The 20,554-nt window shown below is 36.2% G+C and overlaps 1 protein-coding gene across 3 annotated transcripts in view; it reads right to left on the bottom strand.

Annotated features, from left to right (window-relative positions):
• The window catches only part of LOC100174976 (multicopper oxidase 1), a 120,332-nt gene that overhangs the window by 36,443 nt on the left and 63,335 nt on the right, over positions 1-20,554 (bottom strand). For all 3 annotated transcript variants that reach the window (XM_012696683.4, XM_004933518.5, XM_012696681.4), the window contains exons 3-7: positions 5,603-6,222; positions 3,794-3,951; positions 3,293-3,436; positions 2,670-2,862; positions 1,461-1,584 (exon numbers count right to left, since the gene is read on the bottom strand). In XM_012696683.4, coding sequence (XP_012552137.1) covers positions 1,461-1,584; positions 2,670-2,862; positions 3,293-3,436; positions 3,794-3,951; positions 5,603-6,222 — 1,239 coding nt within the window. The remainder of the gene's footprint in view (positions 1-1,460; positions 1,585-2,669; positions 2,863-3,292; positions 3,437-3,793; positions 3,952-5,602; positions 6,223-20,554) is intronic.

Raw genomic sequence — 20,554 nt, 5'->3', positions numbered from 1 at the left:
GTTAAAAAAAATAAAAAAAATTACGTGGTGCCGTTTTAATTCCAGCAGTTTCCAGCAGTGATTTGTTCAGGTTTGAAGGCGGAATAGCCGCTATACAACAAAACACCTCGACTTCTTATCTAAAGGTAGGTTGGGGGCATTCATAATTCAGCGCTAAGAATTGAACCCCTAAGATCTAGCTCCTTCTACGCAACTGGTGCAGTAAGACTACATATCATGGCCGGTCTCAAATCGATCTGACTGAATACTCTAATTAAATAAGTAATAGTTTAAAAATACTAACAAAATACGCTTTTATAGAAGATCCAACTAAAGAATATAAAATAAATTTGATTTAAAAATAGTATAAGAAAAATGATTTTATTGTAAAAAATGCGTGGGGTGCTTTTTAGGACATTAGCAAAATGACCCTTCTACTCATATCTGTTCATAAAATATTTATAACTACGGATACCATACACTACTTCTTCTTACACTATTTTTAATTCAAATTTATTAAAATTTAATTTCAATTTTTTTATTGGATTTTCTACAAAAGCGTATTTTGTTAGTTTTTTTTAAACTATTTAATTTTTTTGTTGAAATTCAACTTTATCAACATTTTTTTGTAATATTGAATTGTCATCGGTCCTTAATAAGTATACCAAATTTAGAGTTAATTCAACGTTTTGAAGGGGTTCAAAATCATGTTCAAAGATTCCACTACAAACATACATACGTCTGAAGTTAATAAAAGCGTATTCATAAAAAGAATTGGATCGTAAATAGCCAAAAAACAAAGCTCAAGGAAGTGGGTGCCCTCAAAGTCGATTTGAAAAGTCGGAATTAATTAAACCCCTTTTCATAAATTACTATCGTTCGTTTGCGGGGGCGGAGTGGTCCTGTGAAAGTTGGACGGTTTCTTTTTTTTTTTTTTAAATAACTTCGTCGATTAAACTTCAGTAAAGAATCGTAATGAGTTATTGTTTGATGAACAATTAAGTAATTCGAAGGGTCTATTTAGGTAAATTGAAAAAAATCATGTCAAAATCTTCTGCTTCTTTTCAGTCAAAGAGTTCTTTACGCGTTTCGCTATCAAAACTACTTTTTTTTTGCTTAAATGGGTCGAAGATGTCGCTGCCCACCTGGTGTTAAGTGGTTACTGGAGCCCATAAAAATCTACAGCGTAAATGCGCCACCCACCTTGAGATATAAGTTCTAAGGTCTCAGTATAGTTAGAACGGCTGCCCCACCCTTCAAACCGAAACGCATTACTGCTTCACGGCAGAAATAGGCAGGGTGGTGGTACCTACCCGTGCGGACTCAAGAGGTCCTACCACCTTATTATACTAAGCCCCATTATCATATTGGAGGAATATCCAATTTTTGTTTCGATTTTGGCGAAAGATACATTACTCGCTGTAAGGTCCCCTGACCTTATCGGCTTGCTTCCCTGAAAACTATAAAACCAAATCACTCACCGACGATAGGCTCCAAATCGTATCCATCACTCGAGATAACAGTTATGTTGTGTCCGTCCACAGACAACTCTATAGGGCAGTTCAGGAACTCAGCGTTGATCACGCGAAACCGGTATCTATGTCCCTGCAGAATAAGGGTTGGGTTCGTTTAACATTTCTAGTTTTAGGGCTGGTTTTTATTTTACTAGGAACTGATGTTATGAGGTTATTGAACTCCAAGGACAAAACTATTTGATTGAGAAACAGATTCAATTCGGTTGGACGGAATTACGACTCTTCAAGCCCATTTATACGCATTATCCCCTTGTAGTGTGCTCGCCTAACCTTATATTTGTAACTGCACACACTAAATTATGACAGTATTACACGAATTGTCGACTTGAACAGTTCTCTTTTATTTTGCCTAAATCACTCAAATTCACTCTCACACAAATCGGTAATGCTCACTCACATTGCGTGGGTTTGGTACATACCGCCTTATTAAAGTCTTGAGAAAAATCTCATTGGCACAACGAATATCATGAGTGCTCATAACGTAGGTTCAATTCTATATACATAGCTGATGCGTTGTTTTTTATATTTGAGCTGTTCTTAACTGTGACTCTTCTGTGCTTCGAGCTAAGAGTAATTTCAGCTTCCAGAAGATGGGATCTAAGTTACGGTGTGTTCGGCACTCTTGTGATTAATTTCATCACGGGATCCACAGTCTTAAAGTCTTGAAGTCGTCGTGGCCTAAAGGATAAGACGTCCGTCCGGTGCAATCTTATCTAGCGATGCAACGGTGTTTGAATCCCGCAGGCGGGTACCAATTTTTCTAATGAAAAATGTACTTAACAAATGTTCACGATTGACTTCCACGGTGAAGGAATAATATCGTCTAATAAAAATCAAACCCGCAAAATTATAATGGGCGTAATTACTGGTGGTAGGACCTCTTGTGAGTCCGCTCGGGTAGGTACCACCGCCCTGCCCATTTCTGCCGTGAAGCAGTAATGCGTTTCGGTTTGAAGGGCAGGGTTCTACGTAGAACTAACTGTGGTAGATGTCAGTGGCAGGTAATAACGTTAAAACGCCATACCATTAATTCTTAAGTCTAAGCTTGGTATTTACCATATAGCCTAGATAAGCATTAAGTACTGTAATCTCACTTAGCCAATAAAGGTCAATATGCAATATTGAGATATAGCGTTCAAAAGTGTGGTATAATACCTGTTCGACATTGAACCTCGCCGCTTTCATATATAAAGGCTTCTCGGTGTCGTTGTTGAAGACCCTGAACCTTCCTACTCCGTTGATGAGGAGGGTCGGAGGTTTGTTGTCGCCGGAGGAGTGGTGGTGGTCCGTAAACATCCCAACTGAGAGCTCGTGGATCCAATCCGTTACTATCATCACGTGATCGGTTCTAAAAATAAATAAACAATACTTTTTTAATGTCAAAACGTCTTTAGTCAAATGGCTCTTCTGGGCAATTTTGAATTTACTGGTGACTTGCGAATGTCAACAATCTCAAACTGACGCCGCTGACAAAGAGTCACAAAGATTGTAAATAGGCGTACGTAGCGTAAAATGCGGACACACGAGTAATTTGCAACACCCTGCCTATTTTTGCCACGAAACATGAGAAAGAAATCAGAACAACTGTTAGTATATAGCATTTGAGGTTTCGCTGTTTTCATGTCTTCAGGTGAGAACGAAATTCACGACATGGTGGCCTCGAGGTCTGGTATCACGGTCCATTTAATATCAGGAATCAATCGAAGGCCATAGACACCACATAAACCAACCACCCACCCATCCATCCCACCAGGTTGGCAGCCTCCTTCAATTCTCACCTGTCATAATCATACAGATGTCCATGAGGATCCTGTGACTTAGGTTTCCTGACTATAAAAGCACCAGCCGCTCCATCAGCCCGCTGCATGCCAGAGTGTGAGTGCCAGAAATGTGTGCCGGTATGTGTCGCGTTAAACTGGTATCTGGAATCGAATTTTTAATACGTCAAACTAAAAATAAAAACTTGGTAAAGTCTCTTAACTTTTAGGGCTTTAAAAGAATTGGCCAATATTGTAGAACCCTATATCTCAAGACGGGCAGCGATATTTAGATTAAAACTTGAATAAGATTTCTATTTTACGTTGACTTTAGTCCTACACAATAGTATTCAGTTCTTTTTTTTACCATTTCGCTTTGTTCCAAGCTTCGTTTTCCAAATCACGGAAACTTACGAGAACTGTCTCAACAACTTATTTCTACTAGTATATTATAACGAAGCTATCTACTCGTATAACAGCCAAACTATTTTCAGACTACTACATAAGGATACTGGGGCTTACCTAAACGTTGTTTCAGGAGGTATTGGACACTGTGTGACATACGGCGTCCCGTCCATGTAAGGAGTACCCTTCTGATGTTGGCCATGCCAGTGCACTGTTGTTCCTTCCGTCATTAGGTCATTTTCGACGTCCACTATTACTCTATCATGTTGGCAGACCTAAAATGGAACAAGACGTGTGAGTCTTTTGCGGGATGTGCCCTATGGATGTGCCTACCCCTATCCAACTACGAACCTACAATAGCGATTACGATTGGTATAGAGGTTTAAAATTTATCAATTTGTAAGAAGAAGGTAGATGAAGAATTTGTAGAAGCTAATGGTCTACTGGCAAAGTGGACAGGAAAAGACCACGAGGTAGAGGCCCGACACGTTGAACTGACCAGATCCGCACTACTCTCGACACCACACGATGCTCTTCACTCAACAACAGATAGGAACAAATGGCGTAGAGTGATCCACAATAAGCTCTTGTTGCGAGGAGGTGGTCACGACTCTCAGCATCGAGGAAACCGAAGTGGGAAGGGGGAGGAGGAAGGTAATTAAACTTCAATAGCAAATATTCTAACTGAACATTATATATAGTACAGTTTACCCTAGTGAATAAACAAAAAACACAAAAAATGGCTTCCTTTGAAATACTTGCAAAAACAGTTCTGCAGATGACTCTAACGTTTTATAAGCAAAACTTTGTCTGGTTACGACTGCAAATACACAGTTTTGCAATAAAACGAAGTGATCTACAAAACGCAGAGGAAATTTTGCAAACGAGTTCTGAAGTTGGTGCAAAACTGCCAACCTAAATGTACAGTTTCAATGTTGCTAAAGTTATTCGAGACGTTTACAAGTTTATTGTTTGGAGCGATCGTATACGAGCCGTTTGTGGCGCACATTAAAATCGATATAGCATTTTTATGTGCTGATGTGAATGAAACAAATACAAAACATTATCGCAAACTTATCTCAATACGTCTTTGAAAACTATTTTCAAACTGATTTACCTATTTTAGAGATTAAGATGACATAATCGAAGCTGAAAACTGAGTGTCCCAAAATTAATATACCCGATTCTATTTAAACAGCAAAATCGATTATTTTATTAAAAGCATAAATTCGCAAGATAACGACCCGCAGTTTCAGCACTGGTTGAAAAATAAAGCAATAGATTATATTAAATCACTATCACTGCATAGTATAAAACAAAGTCGCTTTCTCTGTCCCTATATCCCTCTGTATGCTTAAATCTTTAAAACTACGCAACGGATTTTGATGCGGTTTTTTTTAATAGATAGAGTGATTGAAGTGGAAGGTTTATATGTATAATAACATCCATAAAATAGCGGAGAAATCAATAATAAATTACAGTTTCCGAAGCGAAGCGAGGGCGGGTCGCTAGCTAGAATTATAATTCAACTAGCTGACCCGGCAAACGTTGTTTTGCCATCTAGAAGATTTCTAGGGAATTTCTAGTGTAAAAAAAAAACTAACTTATTGTAAGCGTGTAAGGATGTGGTAGATGAGTGAAAGAGGCATGAAGCACTGTGAACGATGAAGGAATATAAAAATAACAATACCTCATTCAACCACATAATGTCTCATTATAACAAAAAAAAAATTGTCCAAAAAATAAAAAAATTATCTTAGGGGTGGACAACCCTTATCACTTAAGGGTATGAAAAATAGATAGTAGCCGATTTTCAGGCTTACTGAATATGCATAAAAAATTTCATAAGAATCGGTCAAGCGGCTTCGGAGGAGTATGGGAACGAACATTGTGACACGAGAATTTTATATATTAGAAGATATTCACCTCAATAGCGGGTCCCGGCATCTTCCTGTTGATTACATTCAAAGGCCTATTCATGCCATCAGCTGGAATACAATCAGGTCGAAAACAGTCCGTTTCGTTGAAGGGACAATTAAAACACGCTTTACTCATGGTCTGGTACCACTCCAAGTTGAAATGGTAATAGCAAACCATTGGATCTTCGCCTTCCTTACATTCTCTTTCACAGGGATGCGGTGCGTCCATCACCTCACCCGTTACTTCGTCATATCTAACATGAGCTCTTATATTGTTAATCTTTTTCGTTATTTTATTCCTTAGCAATTTGGCCAATTCATGATCTAATTTTTCAACTGGATGCTTTATGGGTTCCGTTTTATTCTTCTTTCCGCCGATAACGATTTCGTTCGCTGGATTTCTGTTTCTCAATGGCATTATTACTTTTGACGCACTCTCTGGGATCTCAGCTGGCTTTCTGTCTTGTAGTAACGGTTCTATTTTGTGTATTATTGCATCGTCAAGCGTTTTTCTTGATTGTCTTACTTTGATGTCGTCTACGTAACTGCGATCCGTTGTTGTTGTCTCAAATGCTTCCGTTGTCGTCTGATGTTCTATTTCTGTCTGTGTTTTTATTCCGGATAAATCTGGGAACAATTATTTTTATTCGTTACTTCAATTTTGTTACATTTTGTTTTTTAATTAACCCAACTTTCTACATTACTCATAAAAATGCCGCCAAAAGTTAAATAGGTATAAATTTGACAAATACTTGGTATTTAATTTTACTATGTTTATTAAAAATCAGGCCTACTAATATTTTTATTGCGAGCGAACATAATTTTAGAGCAAAAGTCTAAGATTCGGTCATAAAAATCTACTAATTAATTGCTATGATGGAAATAAAAGGAGTTTCTAAATTGTATTGGCCCTTCATCAGTGGAAAACAGTATCCTTATCTATTGGCATATACCTTATCTGACAGAATAGGTAAAGGCGAAACGGTTTGACTTTAATTAATTCTAATTTAAAGTAAACAATTTTTAGATTTATTTAAAGTTACTATTAATGCTCATTGTCTTGAAAAATAAATCAGAAATAGTCCAAAAAGCGTTATATATAATTAATATATAATAAATAATAATAGCCTAATAACATATGCCGCTAGGAGCGCTGTTCCAACTGCATACAAATTTGAGTTAACTTTTACTTTATCGAGAACGTTAAAAAACTCGCAGTAAGCACACTGAAGTATCAATAGTATTTCAATGACTCAACAGAACAACAAAAGGCTCATTATCTTGAAAAATAAATCAAAAATAGTCAAAAAACCTTTAAAATTACATGAAGTAATTAATTTACGCCTAGAAACAGAGTTTTATTAGACTTTATCTCTTGTTTTAATTAAAATATTTTCTATTCTTTCAAATGTTTGTTATGAGATTTACGCTCATAAACCAAAAACCTCGCAGTGACGTCAATGCGTTGAACTAAATTAAGATAGTAAATTGTTTTAGGTCAAAAGACCTTCTCATCTGAGAAACCTGGTTTCTCGAGAAGAAAGTACATTTATATAATCCCGTATACATAGTAATTTGCTAATATGTAAATTTTTAAAACAAATCAAAAGTTATTTAGTGATTTCGAACCATAATTTCATTGTCCTTATAATTTTTCATCCACACTACTTTACTATAAATTGATTAGTTCACCTATATCTTACTTTATGTAGTTATTTCGAAGCCAATATTTCATTGTGTCTCTATTATCTTCCATTAGCTACAGCGCAACCACTGCTAACAATGGCTTCAACCTCAGATATCCAAATTGACCTTAACCTTGAATTTGTTTAAAGCATAACACTTTTTACTTTCCACTCAATTACTATCGCTTGATATTTATTTTGATCATCTTTAAACTGTTTTTTGACGTGAAAACGTCTTATAATTCGATGGAGCCGGCTGCACGCACGAAAAAACATGACTCATGCGGCGTTACCTCACTCTGAGGCATTCCATTTAAGGCTTGAAGTGCAAGCGAGAGTGCGCAAAGAGCGACAAAGAGGCACATTGTAAAAATAGCATAATTGTATTTATGCGTACAAATAAATGTAACTTGATCAGTTCAATAGTGATTTCCATTTACCTCCTTCTCTATATCCATACAAAATATCTATCAAACAAATAAAATTTTCTTTTCAAAAATGAAACCATTCCATCACTATTTTTTTATGACGTTGTCACGTTCAACTATCCTCAGTAAACCGACTTTACAGACAACCGATTTTTTTACAGCTACTAATTTTGTTTAACCTTGAAACAAATTCGTAAAATTACGAACAAACAATTCCAATCATTAAAATAAGTTCCTGTTGAAATTACGAGATCGATTGAGATCACTCCCGGATTTCGTTCGCACTAGACTTCAATACAGCGGGTCAAGAACGTTTTAACAATATAAGTTTTTTTTTTATAACACAGTATTAGATATAAGATTTAACGACTACGTCGAGGGGATTGTGACATGTGACATCTATATATTAATACGTGAAGCAAAAACTTTGTATCCCTTTTTACAAAAATTGCGCGGACGGAGGAGTATAAAATTTTCCACACTTATAGAGGATACAGAGAAGAAGTGCACAATGCTAATTTTTTTTTTAAATAATGTATAAAAGATACATCAAATCAATAAAGAAAACATTACACACACTACATACCATGTATTTGACGCACACACGCATGCATACTATTTATTGTCAAACTGTTGTTCTTGACGTCTGTAGTCAAATTCAGAATAGATTAAATATTGTTTATCTTTGTTAATATTTTTTATAGTGTAGTCTTGGCGAAATTTGTAATTATAGAAGTATAAAATACAATCATAATAGTGTACAAACTTACAATTCCAATTAATTATAGTCGAATTTCGACTACTGCGAGACCTCTAGTTTCACTTAATACGCGATATTTATCTTTGTAATTAAAGATTTCTTTTATTTGGTATTTAGCATCAAGAGTTCAATGCTTTGATTGGTCCTCGATTAAGTTTCCCCATACAAATAGCTGAAGAAGTTTTTTTGTTATGATGTTTTTTCCATATTTTAAACGTTAAATGGCTCTTCTCCCACTGAGTTTCTCGCCGCCCACTGAGTTTCTCGTTCCCCACTAAGTTTCTCGTCGGATCTTCTCAGTGGGTCGCGTTTCCGATCCGGTGGTAGATTCCGCGAATCACTGCTCTTACTAGAGCCAGTGTTAGCAACACTCCCGGTTTGAGCCCCGTGAGCTCACCTACTCGCCTGTCTACGCTGACATAGCCTCTCAAGGCTATCAGCTTAAGTAGGCAATTCAAATACTTTTTTACTAATTTGGTGGGAAACAATCTACAAATATCCGTTAGCAATCTTATCTAATACTATAACATATCCTGTGTACTAAGTTCATTCCCCAATAAAATTATTCATTTAAAAGTCATCGTAATTCTGCTCTCGTGCGAACAAAACTATCGTCTTAACAACCCGCCAAATCCAATCGAATGTAATCAACAAAAAACACACAAAAGCCTTATTCTTAGAGCAGTGAAAAACGATTCTCGAGCGCTTAACGATTTTTAGTACAAATAATGATGTCATAGGAAATCACGTGTCATTGCAATAGTGCAGGTAATCAATACGATACAATATGATTCGTGTCCAACTGTTTTTTTTTTCTTTTCTTTTCCGACTGATGAAGTGATCACGAAATGAATGTTAATAATAAAAGCATCACCAATAATCTTAGGTATATCTATTTTGGATCTTCAATAAAAAATAGGGAATGAAGATAATGAAGTCGTCGTGGCCTAAAGGATAAGACGTCCGGTGCATTCGTGTCGAGCGATGCAACGATATTCGAATCCCGCAGGCGGGTACCAATTTTAATGAAATACGTACTTAACAAATGTTCACGATTGACTTCCAAGGCTAGGGAACAACATCGAGTAATAAAAAACCCTTAAAATTATAATTTGCGTAATTACTGGTGGTAGGACGTCTTGTGAGTACCCTACCACTACCCTGTCTATTTCTGCCGTGAAGCAGCAATGCGTTTCGGTTTGCAGGGTGGGGTAGCCGTTGCAACTATACTGAGACCTTACAACTCATATCTCAAGGAGAGTAGCGGCATTTACGTTGTAGATGTCTATGGGCTCCGGTAACCATTTAAGACCAGGTGAACTATGAGCTCGTCCATCCATCTACGCAATAAAAAATAAAAAACAAAAAAATATCTACCAGTGGAGGTGATCAGCTGAATCCACAACCGGATCGGAATTGGCATCCACTGAAGAGATTCGGGTAGAAAGTCAATGGGTCTTCTATAAATGATTTATAATTATACTGTGTTTATAAAACAAACATTTTTGATCTCCGATTCTACGATTTGAAGAACTCTAACGAAAACCGCCACGAATAGGGCCAAGAACAATTTCAAGGCATTACCTACTTACATACATAATAAAAGAAATTAGTACATTTTTGATAACAAAAAATTTAAACGGAATAATTATTAGATATCCTCTCTTAGTAGCGCAGCATTTACAACAAATGCTCTACTTAAATTGATGTAGTGAAAAATTCTTTTTTGTATTATCAGTAAGGACCTAAAACAAAAATATTGAACCAATCTCGACTATCTTGATCCTCTAAGCTCCTAGGCGATTGTGACATCAATAAATGTTGAGTCTGAGGCCCTATTAAGGGAGAGTGTTGACAGCGGTACGGTTATAAAGTAAAAAGGTAGCCCGGACGCGTTCTAGGCGATAGCGGGTACCAAGATGCAGTGAGAGGATTCAAAGCCCACTGAGTTTCTCGTCGGATCTTCTCAGTGGGTCGTGTTTCCGATACGGTGGTAGATTCTGCGAAGCACTGCTCTTGCTAGGGCTAGTGTTAGCAACGACCCCGGTTAGAACCCCGAGAGCTCACCTAATCGCTTGGCTGCGCTGGCATAGCCTCACAAGGCTACCAGCTTAGGTAGGAAAAAAAAGAGAAGGGGAAACTTTTAATTTTTTATTTTTTTTATTGCATAGACGGGTGTACGAGCTCGCAGCCCACCTGGTACTAAGTGGTTACTGGAGCCCATTGACATCTACAACGTAAATGCGCCACCCACCTTGAGATATAAGTTCTAAGGTCTCAGTATAGTTACAACGGTTGCCCTACCCTTCAAACCGAAACGCATTATTGATTCACGGCAGAAATAGGCAAAGTGGTGGTACCTACCCGTGCGGACTCAAAGAGGTCCCACCACCAGTATCCCAAGAGAAACAGGCAGAGGCTTCGTCGATGTCCATAAGCGATGATAACCATCATCGACATCACCATCAAGGGAGCCGTGTGGACAACAATGGCAATAAAAACATTATCCCCAAATACGACAATCGCGTTATTTCGACCACCCCGCTCTCACCCAGGCCGCGGACTTAGAGTTGCTCAACCTAATCGCGCCATTCATCTTGAATACGGCGGTTGACTCGTTTTGATACTTTAAATGTGAAGGATTACTTTAGTATTATTCTATTGAAGGTCGATGATATTGTCATAGTTTGCTCATTAATAAAAATATTAAATGATTAATATTCCAAAAGTTTTCGTCTTCTTTTAATTAAGGTCATATTCGGAAGATATTCTTTTGTTTTTTGTAATTATTGATATTAAGATATTATTATGTTCTCTGCCTACTCGACTTATTTGTATCGTGAAATTTGATCATGAATTCCAATCCAAATGGGATATATTGGATCATAGTACCTATAACCACTTATCAAATGTCACTCTCTCATAACTTGCCTACCTTGGGATGTGTTATTAGGGTGCATGGATAATACCATCATCCCATCTATTTCAAAACAATCATCATTAGGAGTAAATCAACATCGTCCCCTTTATAAATAGATTTGAAATCCGCAATGTTTAATATTCATTTAACTCATTTCGTATAAATCAGATATTGCAAGAAATCGATGGATGTTTAGAGATTTTTAGAAAATTCTTCTATACTGGTAGAATTGGAATTTTGTTGAGCCCCGCGAGCTCACCTACAAGCGTCAGGGTGAAGCTGAAATCAGCTATCAGCATAGGTAGGAAATAACACTAAAGCTATTTCAGCAGATGGCCAGATGTTAAGCCACTTATAAAAAAACACTTATAAAAAAAAGGTCATCGTCTAGTAAAATATAATTCGCTTTATCGCAAATTGCTAAAATTATTACATTTTTCGCCATTTAGAGGTGAGGACGTTTTATGCATGTATTTAATTCTTAATGTCAGATGACCGCTAAGCCGGGACATTTGAACTTCCGATAATAAAATGCTGTGTCAAGGTTTTTTATTTAATTGAAATTGTTAATCAAAATGATCATTTGGTAATAAAATGTTTTGTATTTATTAACTGGTTTTTTTTTTGAATTCTTAAATTAAATTTCCGAAAACTATAATAGATTTGAAGATTTTTTTGTAAAACCATTTAGTTCACTGGTCGTGACAAAATTGTTAGTGTTCCATTTTATTATTATTTTTTCATTACATTTCTTTATGCAAACACTTTGGTAAACCGTAATGCATTAAGTATGCTCCAAATAATTAAGCTCATCCTAAGAAGGTAGTTGAGTTTATTCATTACAAAAGTTCAGTTCAGTAGTTCAGATTTAGGTTCAGTAGAGGCCTAATATCAGAAAAAAAAGAGAAATCTAAAAGAATATAACCAGAATAAGTCTTGAAAAGACTGGATCATAAACAACCCAAGCATATAATCATCTATAGTCTGAAGGTTCTGAAGTTAGTACTGTATAATTTCTTTCTCTTATTGATTTGCCTCATTCGCTGCTATTGACTGCTGCGCTGACATTCAATAATAACAAATAAAATTCTTTTAAACGGTTTTCGTTCTTGGACATGGCACTGTCTAGTGCACAATAATGTTAACAAAAGTTTTATCATCGTACGTACTCGAACAATGTAATAAACGAACAAAACACTTTGAGTTGGATAAGAGTTCAGGAACAATTTTGTTTTTCTCACTAGCCAATTCGATTACAGAATTATACTTCATACATTAAAAACAAAAGAAGAAAAAATAGGAAAGATAATTACAGTAACTAAATCGATGGCGATTGAAAATTACCAAGCATCGAACTATTTAAAATCTTTTAGGGAACGGAACTCACATTGGCTCGAAAACCGAAAACAAAATACTATTAACGATACCTTCCAATAGCCATGATTCTTCAATACACTAATCCTTAATAACACAAGTATTTTTATTACCATTCACAAAACTGGATTAGTTTTAGCCTATAGTAAAAAATGGAATAAAAAGAAAACTTTAATTGCTGATTACATGTCTTCAATGTATAACCAAAATCTAAATGTGTACATAATTATAAGGACTCAACAATGAAAGCTGTTATACAAATCTATGGAAGATATGGAGCAGACGTGTTTTTAATCGGATACCATGAACTGGCAGGCGTATTGTAAAATGCCATCTTGGACCGTCACTGTTTGTTGGGTACACGATCAGAGAAGACTGACAGATAGAAATTGGCTGCGGAAGACGATAGAACATTTAGTGTGATGCTAGAAGCCTAGACCCAACGAAAATACCATCAATGATGATAACGATCAAATCAAATCAAATCAAATCAAAAAAAAAAACTCTAATATGCCGAGATTTTTTTTTATTGCTTAGGTGGGTGGACGTGCTCACAGCCCATCTGGTTTTAAGTGGTTACTGGAGCCCATAGACATCCACAACGTAAATGCGCCACCCACTCTGAGACAAGTTCTAAGATCTCAAGTATAGTTACAAAGGCTGCCCCACCCTTCATATCGAAACGCATTACTGCTTCACTGATATAAAACACATTAAATCGAGAATATATGCCTTGTTTAGTTTAATGCTTTGAAAGTATAGATTTACCAATTTTACATTACCCTTTTACGGTCGGTCACGTAAAATTGGAATAATAATCGCATTGGTCTTCCAAATTCACCTGCCTAATGCCGAGAAGTCTTTTGGAGTAGGACAATGGACATGGCTGATAAAATCGTGAAGAGAATAATGACTTACGATCTTATTATAATCAGTATTGTTTATTAATCAACTATCAAAATTATTCGAGTGCCTTATAGTACCAAATTACTCCATCAATTCAAAATAGACTGTGCATGGTCTCTACAAATAGTTCCCAGTTTAGTAGCAGTACCGACATTGCTCACTTCTAGATCCTTAATCCTTCAAAGGCGTATCGATTTACGCATTAAATTCTAATTCATTTAAAAGCAATCAAATTTGGTTTTTGTGTTAAAAGTTAAAAATGCCTCAGACTTTAGTAACAATCATGAGAATTACATTAAGTACCTCAGAAACTCAATATCAATACTCAAATACATACTTGGCTAAAGGGGATTGCCCACTCTCCATAGTGTGCTAGGCCCAAGGTGGACATTAAATATTACTATAAAAATGGACTGATTCAAATTCTTAAATGTATTAGATATCTAAAAAATATATTGAAATTGACGCCACTATTATAAAAAAAATAATAAAAATAAAAAACTCGTTTTGAGGTTAATTTTCTATATAAATACCTCAAGAACTTTTCTTTTTTTAATGTTTAAGATGTTCCTAATGTATTTTTATCCAATTGTAGTTATTAGGGTATAAAAAACACACATACTTCTTTAAATATCTATATTATTCTATATTTTCTTCATCTTCATACACAATTAGTAAATCATCTAAAAATAGCACAGGAGAGCATATACACGGTTTTAAATCTCGGTCAGGTTAAAACCACAATTCACACAATGGTTTTCAGCCGTAGTATGAAACGTTATTGATAAAAGCAAAATAAATCGAAGAAAAATCAAAACACATCCATTTTGAACGCAAGCACAAGCAGCAAGCGAAGTGTCAGTCAGTCAGATTAAAATCAGTGTTGTCAGTATAAAGAAAAATAATTACATGAAATTCATATATCGATCATTTTTTTAAATAACCGATATTGGATTTATTTCTTACTCTTTTTTTTACGAGTACACATTATATTTTATTTTTTATGTTTTTGTTTTAGTTGTACATATTTAAATAACAATACAAGTTAAGTTTTTTTTTATTGCTTAGATGGGTGGACGATCTCACAGCCACCCTGGTGTTAAGTGGTTACTGGAGCCCACAAACATCCACAACGTAAATGCGCCACCCACCTTGAGATATAAGTTCTAAGGTCTCAAGTATAGTAACAAGTTAAAGTCCAATGGGTATGTCTTTGATGTTATTTTATGTCCTTAAAATCGATTAAAATCGATTGATTAATGATAATATTTAAAATGATTTATTTATATGTTTTTTTATATACTTAAAATGTTTACTTAATACGTAAAAGGTTTTGAAGTTGGCAATATTTTTCCCGCAAAAATAAAATTCTTGTTTTTTTCAATAGAGTTACTTTTTTTAAACTACTTATTGTAAACTGTAGTGGCGCTTATTTGGAAGAAAGTAAATGCATATTTATTTATGACAAAATTAATGCACTAAGTATTTTTTCTCTAATCTATTGTCCGCTTTGGGCCTGAAATGGGCCGTCCCCTTTATGACCTTTGTTTGTTTGAAGTCTATTAAGCGAGTGCTCTTTTTTTTTTTTTTTTAATTGCTTAGATGGGTGGACGAGCTCACAGACCACCTGGTATTAAGTGGCTACTGGAGACTATAGACATCTACGACGTAAATGCGCCACCCACCTTGAGATATAAGCTCTAAGGTCTCAGTATGGTTACAACAGCTGCCCTGCCCTTCAAGCCGAAACGCATTACTGCTTCACGGCACAGAAATAGGCGGGGTGGTGGTATCTACCCATGCGGACTCACATGAGGTCCTACCACCAGTAAAACCACCTATTTCCGACACGATGCAATCACATACGTACCGTCCTCAACTGTGCGGCTTCGATCTCATGGCTCATGCTTGCCCTTTTATCTATTAAAGCTGTTAGTAGTAATACATATCATACAATGCGTGTTAAGCATAATTGTGGACCCCAAAAATAACTTCTTGAAACTTGGTTCGAAATGCGTTCAAATCAAACTACGGTTTGACTGTGCCTCTGGAATTGCTAATATCCGTAAGCGACTTTATCCACTTGTGATCAAGTAAAATCCATTTAAGTATATAAGGTTGGGGAAAAGAATCTTCGCAGTTTTTAAGAAAATTCACAACATTTTTTAATATAGTTTATTTACTTTTCAATAAAGTATATAGGTACCAATTAGTTCGATAACTTTTTGCCATCTTGTAGGTAGGGACATAATCCCATTGCTATAGAAATTTTGGGGCTTCTGATTAAAATACCGCGATTTTGGTTTTGGCAGTCCTCTCGTGATGTTAACCTGGTACCTAAAGAATTCTGAAGAGACCGAAACATATGGAAATCTGAACGTGCAAGGTCGTGACCATACGGCGGATGCATTAACATCTCCCAGCCAAGCTCTCTTAATTTTTGCTGAGTGGCTAAAGATGTGTGAGGTCTAGCGTTATCATGATGAAAAACCACATCCCCTTCTGTTGATTAATTCCGGCCGCTTTCTCTCAACTTCTTACTTTAATCTCATCAATTGTTCGCAATAGAGTTCAGAATCGATGGTCCTGCTTGGCGGTAACAGCTGGTAATGAATAATGCCCTTCCAATCCCACCACACACACAGCATCACCTAGTTGCGAGTTAACCCGGGTTTCGCCGCAGTCTGTGAAGCCTGACCGGCCTTTGACCACGACCTTTTTCGCACATTCTTGTCGTACGTGATCCACTTCTCATCACCAGTTATCAGCTTCTTCAAAAATAGTTCGGTTTCATTGCGTCGTAATAAAGAATCTCAAACGAGTACACGATTCATTAGGTTTCTTTCAGTGAGGTACCCAAATATCGAGCTTTTTTGTATCTCCAATTTTTTTTTAATTCGCCAAATTGCTTGTCATTAATTCCCAGTTCTTCAGCTACATCGTAACTACTGATATGCCGATCTTGCTCCACTTTTTCAAAAATGGCATCTATTCTATCCGTAATAGGGCGACCAGAGCGACGTGCATCTTTGGCATCAAAATTTCCGAATTGAAAACGCTTAAACCAAATCGGTGCTACTCTTACAGACACTGCACTAGGTCCATAAACATCGCAAATTTTTTTCGCGGCTATCGTTGGATTTTTACCTTTTTGTAGTAAAATTTTAAAATGTACAGAATTTCTTCATTAGATTCACTCATCTTGACAGTACGAAAAATAAATAAAAATCACAAATTTTCCTAATTTGAATTTGGAATTATCTTCTTTAAAATTTAAACTTTTAATGATACTTTACTTACTTACTTTAATGAAACTTTTAATGAATTAAAACCAGCCAGATACAAATAGATTTTATTACAAAGAGATTTTATTACAAGTTCATACATACTATAATGCGAAAAGACTTTTTCCCCAACTTATTATGTAGTCGCCTTCAAAACTAATAACAATTGTAGTAGCGAGAGCAGAAAGAGTGTGAGAAAGAGAGAGATAATGCCATTCTAATAAAAATTTTGAGTCGAGCAGTAGTAAGAACAACATAAAAATCCATTTAAAGTATACTGCTAAAAGTTCCACTCAATACAATGATCCATCACTATGTTTGGGATCTAGTGACGAGTGGGGTCGGTCCTCGATGCTCAAGCACCCATAACAACGCCATTTAAATCTGAAAGTGATCCCTATATTGAGCATCGGTACTTTGAAGGGTGTGAATTGCTCAAATTATTAGTACTCGAAAGGTTTTGTTGGAGAAATGAAAGCATACAATTTTCTGAACTTGTGTACTTTTTGACGAAGTATGTTGCTGATAACTCTATTTCTGTAATCTGACGAAGCATGTTGCGGATAATAACATGTACTTTTAGGTTAGGAATATTATGTTCTTTTTTTGGAACGAAGTTCCTTATCGCGCGTTGTGAAAGGGGGCTAGACGGAAAAAATTCTTACGAAAAGTTGTCACGACACTTTTTTTTATTTAGTTTGTTATCAACAGATGTCGCTATTTTTATTTAGTTTGTTATCAACAGATGTTGCTACACGTAAATTCCACCAATAAAGGTTGACCCTTGCGATTTTTTTTTATCAACCAAAAAAAATTAAAAAAATGTATACCCTAATATGTAATTGTTTTCTTTATACCTCGAATAGAACTTAAAATTAATATTTTTATATTATGGAACTTCGTTCCTATCCGGTGTCCCTCGATACCACACGTCTTTTTTTATAATAAATAAAGTCTATAATTTTTTTTTCTGAAAGGAACTAACTGAGTCTATTTGACAAGCCGATCCGTAAATGTATGTGTTTGAAGTTTATGACAATTTTGACATTCCCCATCCTACGGACAGAATGGAAAGCAATCGACGTCGCCCAAAACACGTCATTTCGGATCCTCCCGATCCACTAACGGTGCTTTTAGGTACCTCAAGTACCGGTCATCGTTCTCGTCGAACCCGTCACTTGTGATGAAGAGCTCGACGAATAAATTAACCCATAGACACAGCCCACTGAGTTTCTCGCCGGATCTTCTCAGTGGGTCGCGTTTCCGATCCGGTGGTAGATTCTACGAAGCACTGCTCTTGCTAGGGTTCGAGTTAGCAACGTCGTCAGGTTTTAGCCAAGCTAGCTCACCTACTAGTTAAGTTTACGTTGAAATAGCCTCTCAAGGCTATCAGCATAGGTAGGAAAAAAATATTTTTTTACGTTAAAGAGTCAATTGTTTTTCTCTAAGATTTTGTGGCCTGGTAACGTCACCTTTAACCTAAGTCTGATTTATTTTTATACTCTGTTATATGTAAAATATTAGGAGGCGAAATGAGATGAAATCGATTTATTTAAGAATTTTATCAATTGGGATTCAATTAAATTAAAAAAGATGAGGTGGGATGAAATGAAGTTTGAGTAACATGGTGGATATTTACTAAGACTTTTGCGCGACTTTTCGAGAAGCTACATCCACGGCTTTTAAACGGCTGTTAAATCATCATTATTACACATTTAAACATCAAGAAATACTGGATTAACAAAATAAGACCATTCACACGACTTCTTAACCTTAAAACCTTAAAATGAAACAGGTTAGTAAACCATTTAAGCATTTGTTCCTGTTGCATTTTGTTTTAGAACTTTGCTTAAAAGCTGATAAATCAGTTTAATATAACACAAATCACTTTTGTATTTAATTCACTGAGAAATCTCCGAAAATATTTTATGGGCTACAAAAAGGTTTTTTTTTCTATATAAATTTAGTAACAATGTTCATGGATCAACACCGAGCTTAACTCGCGTCGCCCGACTGCCATGAATATTGAATGTACATGGGAAGCCTATAAACACAGTGCAATGTAAAACAGTCGGTTAGTAAGGATTTTTCATATTGACCTTTGAACGTTTGAAACATTAAAAAAAAACTTGAATACAAGTTAGATTCGTGGCTATGTTTTCAAATTCAGAAACTAAAACTTTTGCACCGACTGCGTAAAAAAAGGCCTATTTTTTTCATTTATAAATTTTTTTCATTGTCAATGCACTGTCGATTGCGCCTATAATTGAGGTGACATCTGCCAAGATCTTTTGTCAGGTTCTCAATAAAAAAATTTGTAATTATTATCACTTAATGTAACTATACTTGAGACCTTAGAACTTATATCTCAAGGTGGGTGGCGCATTTACGTTGTAGATGTCTATGGGCTCCAGTAACCACTTAACACCAAGTGGGCTGTGAGCTCGTCCACCCATCTAAGCAATAAAAAAAAGCTACTTACTTTTTATCTTTGCGCAACTTCACTCTCCTTGAGTGCACTTTACATTGCTTGGTCGAAGATCCGTTCAATGTATAGCATAGCTTTTTTTCAAAGCCCAAATTATTTCCTCGCCAAATTTCTTCAAACCTATTCAATGTTATGGGCGTGAAAACGAAACAGACAGACAAACTTTCGCATTAGTACATCGGAACGGAATTAGCTTCAGTTCTGTTGTCACCTACACTGTGTACGAACGATGTCACATATTTATAAGCCAACACACCTGCCCGTTAGGTGAGTGCTTTAATTAATATGCTAATTATATTGCTTTTGTTTTACGTTAGCAAAAATCTGATGAAAGATAATCATTGTTTGTTAGCCAGTGGCAAAGTCAAAGTGGCCTTGCGATTTCATAGATTCCTCTCATAGAAAAGATTCAGATGTAAGTTTTGATAAATAGAAATTCATTGTATCCTTGTATGCCATTCTTTTTATTTGTTCTCATGTTGCTCTAAGTTTTGGCAATTTTTTTATGACCGGCCGCTTGATATCAACCCTACAATTTTAGAGGAAGAGGTAGACCTAAGAAGAAATGGATGGATTGCGTGAAAGATGATACGTGTAAGAGGGGAGTGAGCGAAGAAATGAAATATGATAGAGGAGTATGGAAGGAGAAAATATGTGGCGCTGACCCCAGGTGACTGGGAGAATGGCAGAGCCTATCTTGACTATTTCTATCGCAAAGCAGTCATTCTTTAGTTTGGACGTTAGGACATAGTCGTAATTTGTTTACAGCTTAGATGAGTGGACGAGCTTATGGCCCACCTGTTGTTAAGTGGTTACCGGAATCCATAGACGCCTATAATGTAAATGCCGCCACCCACCTTGAGATATAAGTTCTAAGGTCTCAGTATAGTACAACAGCTATCCTGCCCTGCAAACCGAACCGCATTACTGCTTCACGTAAAAAATAGGCGGGGTGTTGTTACCTACCCGTGCAACAAGACGTCCTTTTTTTTTTTTTTTTTTAACGCTGGGGAATCCATTTACGGATACCCGGTCCGGGGGGGTAACGAACCGGGTTATGTCGGACTCCGGCGCCTCCTGAGAGGAAGAGGGGGACGAGAAGGTCCTCCACCTC

Source organism: Bombyx mori, chromosome 28, assembly GCF_030269925.1.
Source record: "Bombyx mori chromosome 28, ASM3026992v2".
In the NCBI taxonomy this organism is placed as follows: Eukaryota; Metazoa; Arthropoda; class Insecta; order Lepidoptera; family Bombycidae; genus Bombyx; species Bombyx mori.
The sequence above is the reverse complement of the archived record's forward strand: the minus strand, read 5'-3'. Positions and strand labels throughout refer to the sequence as shown.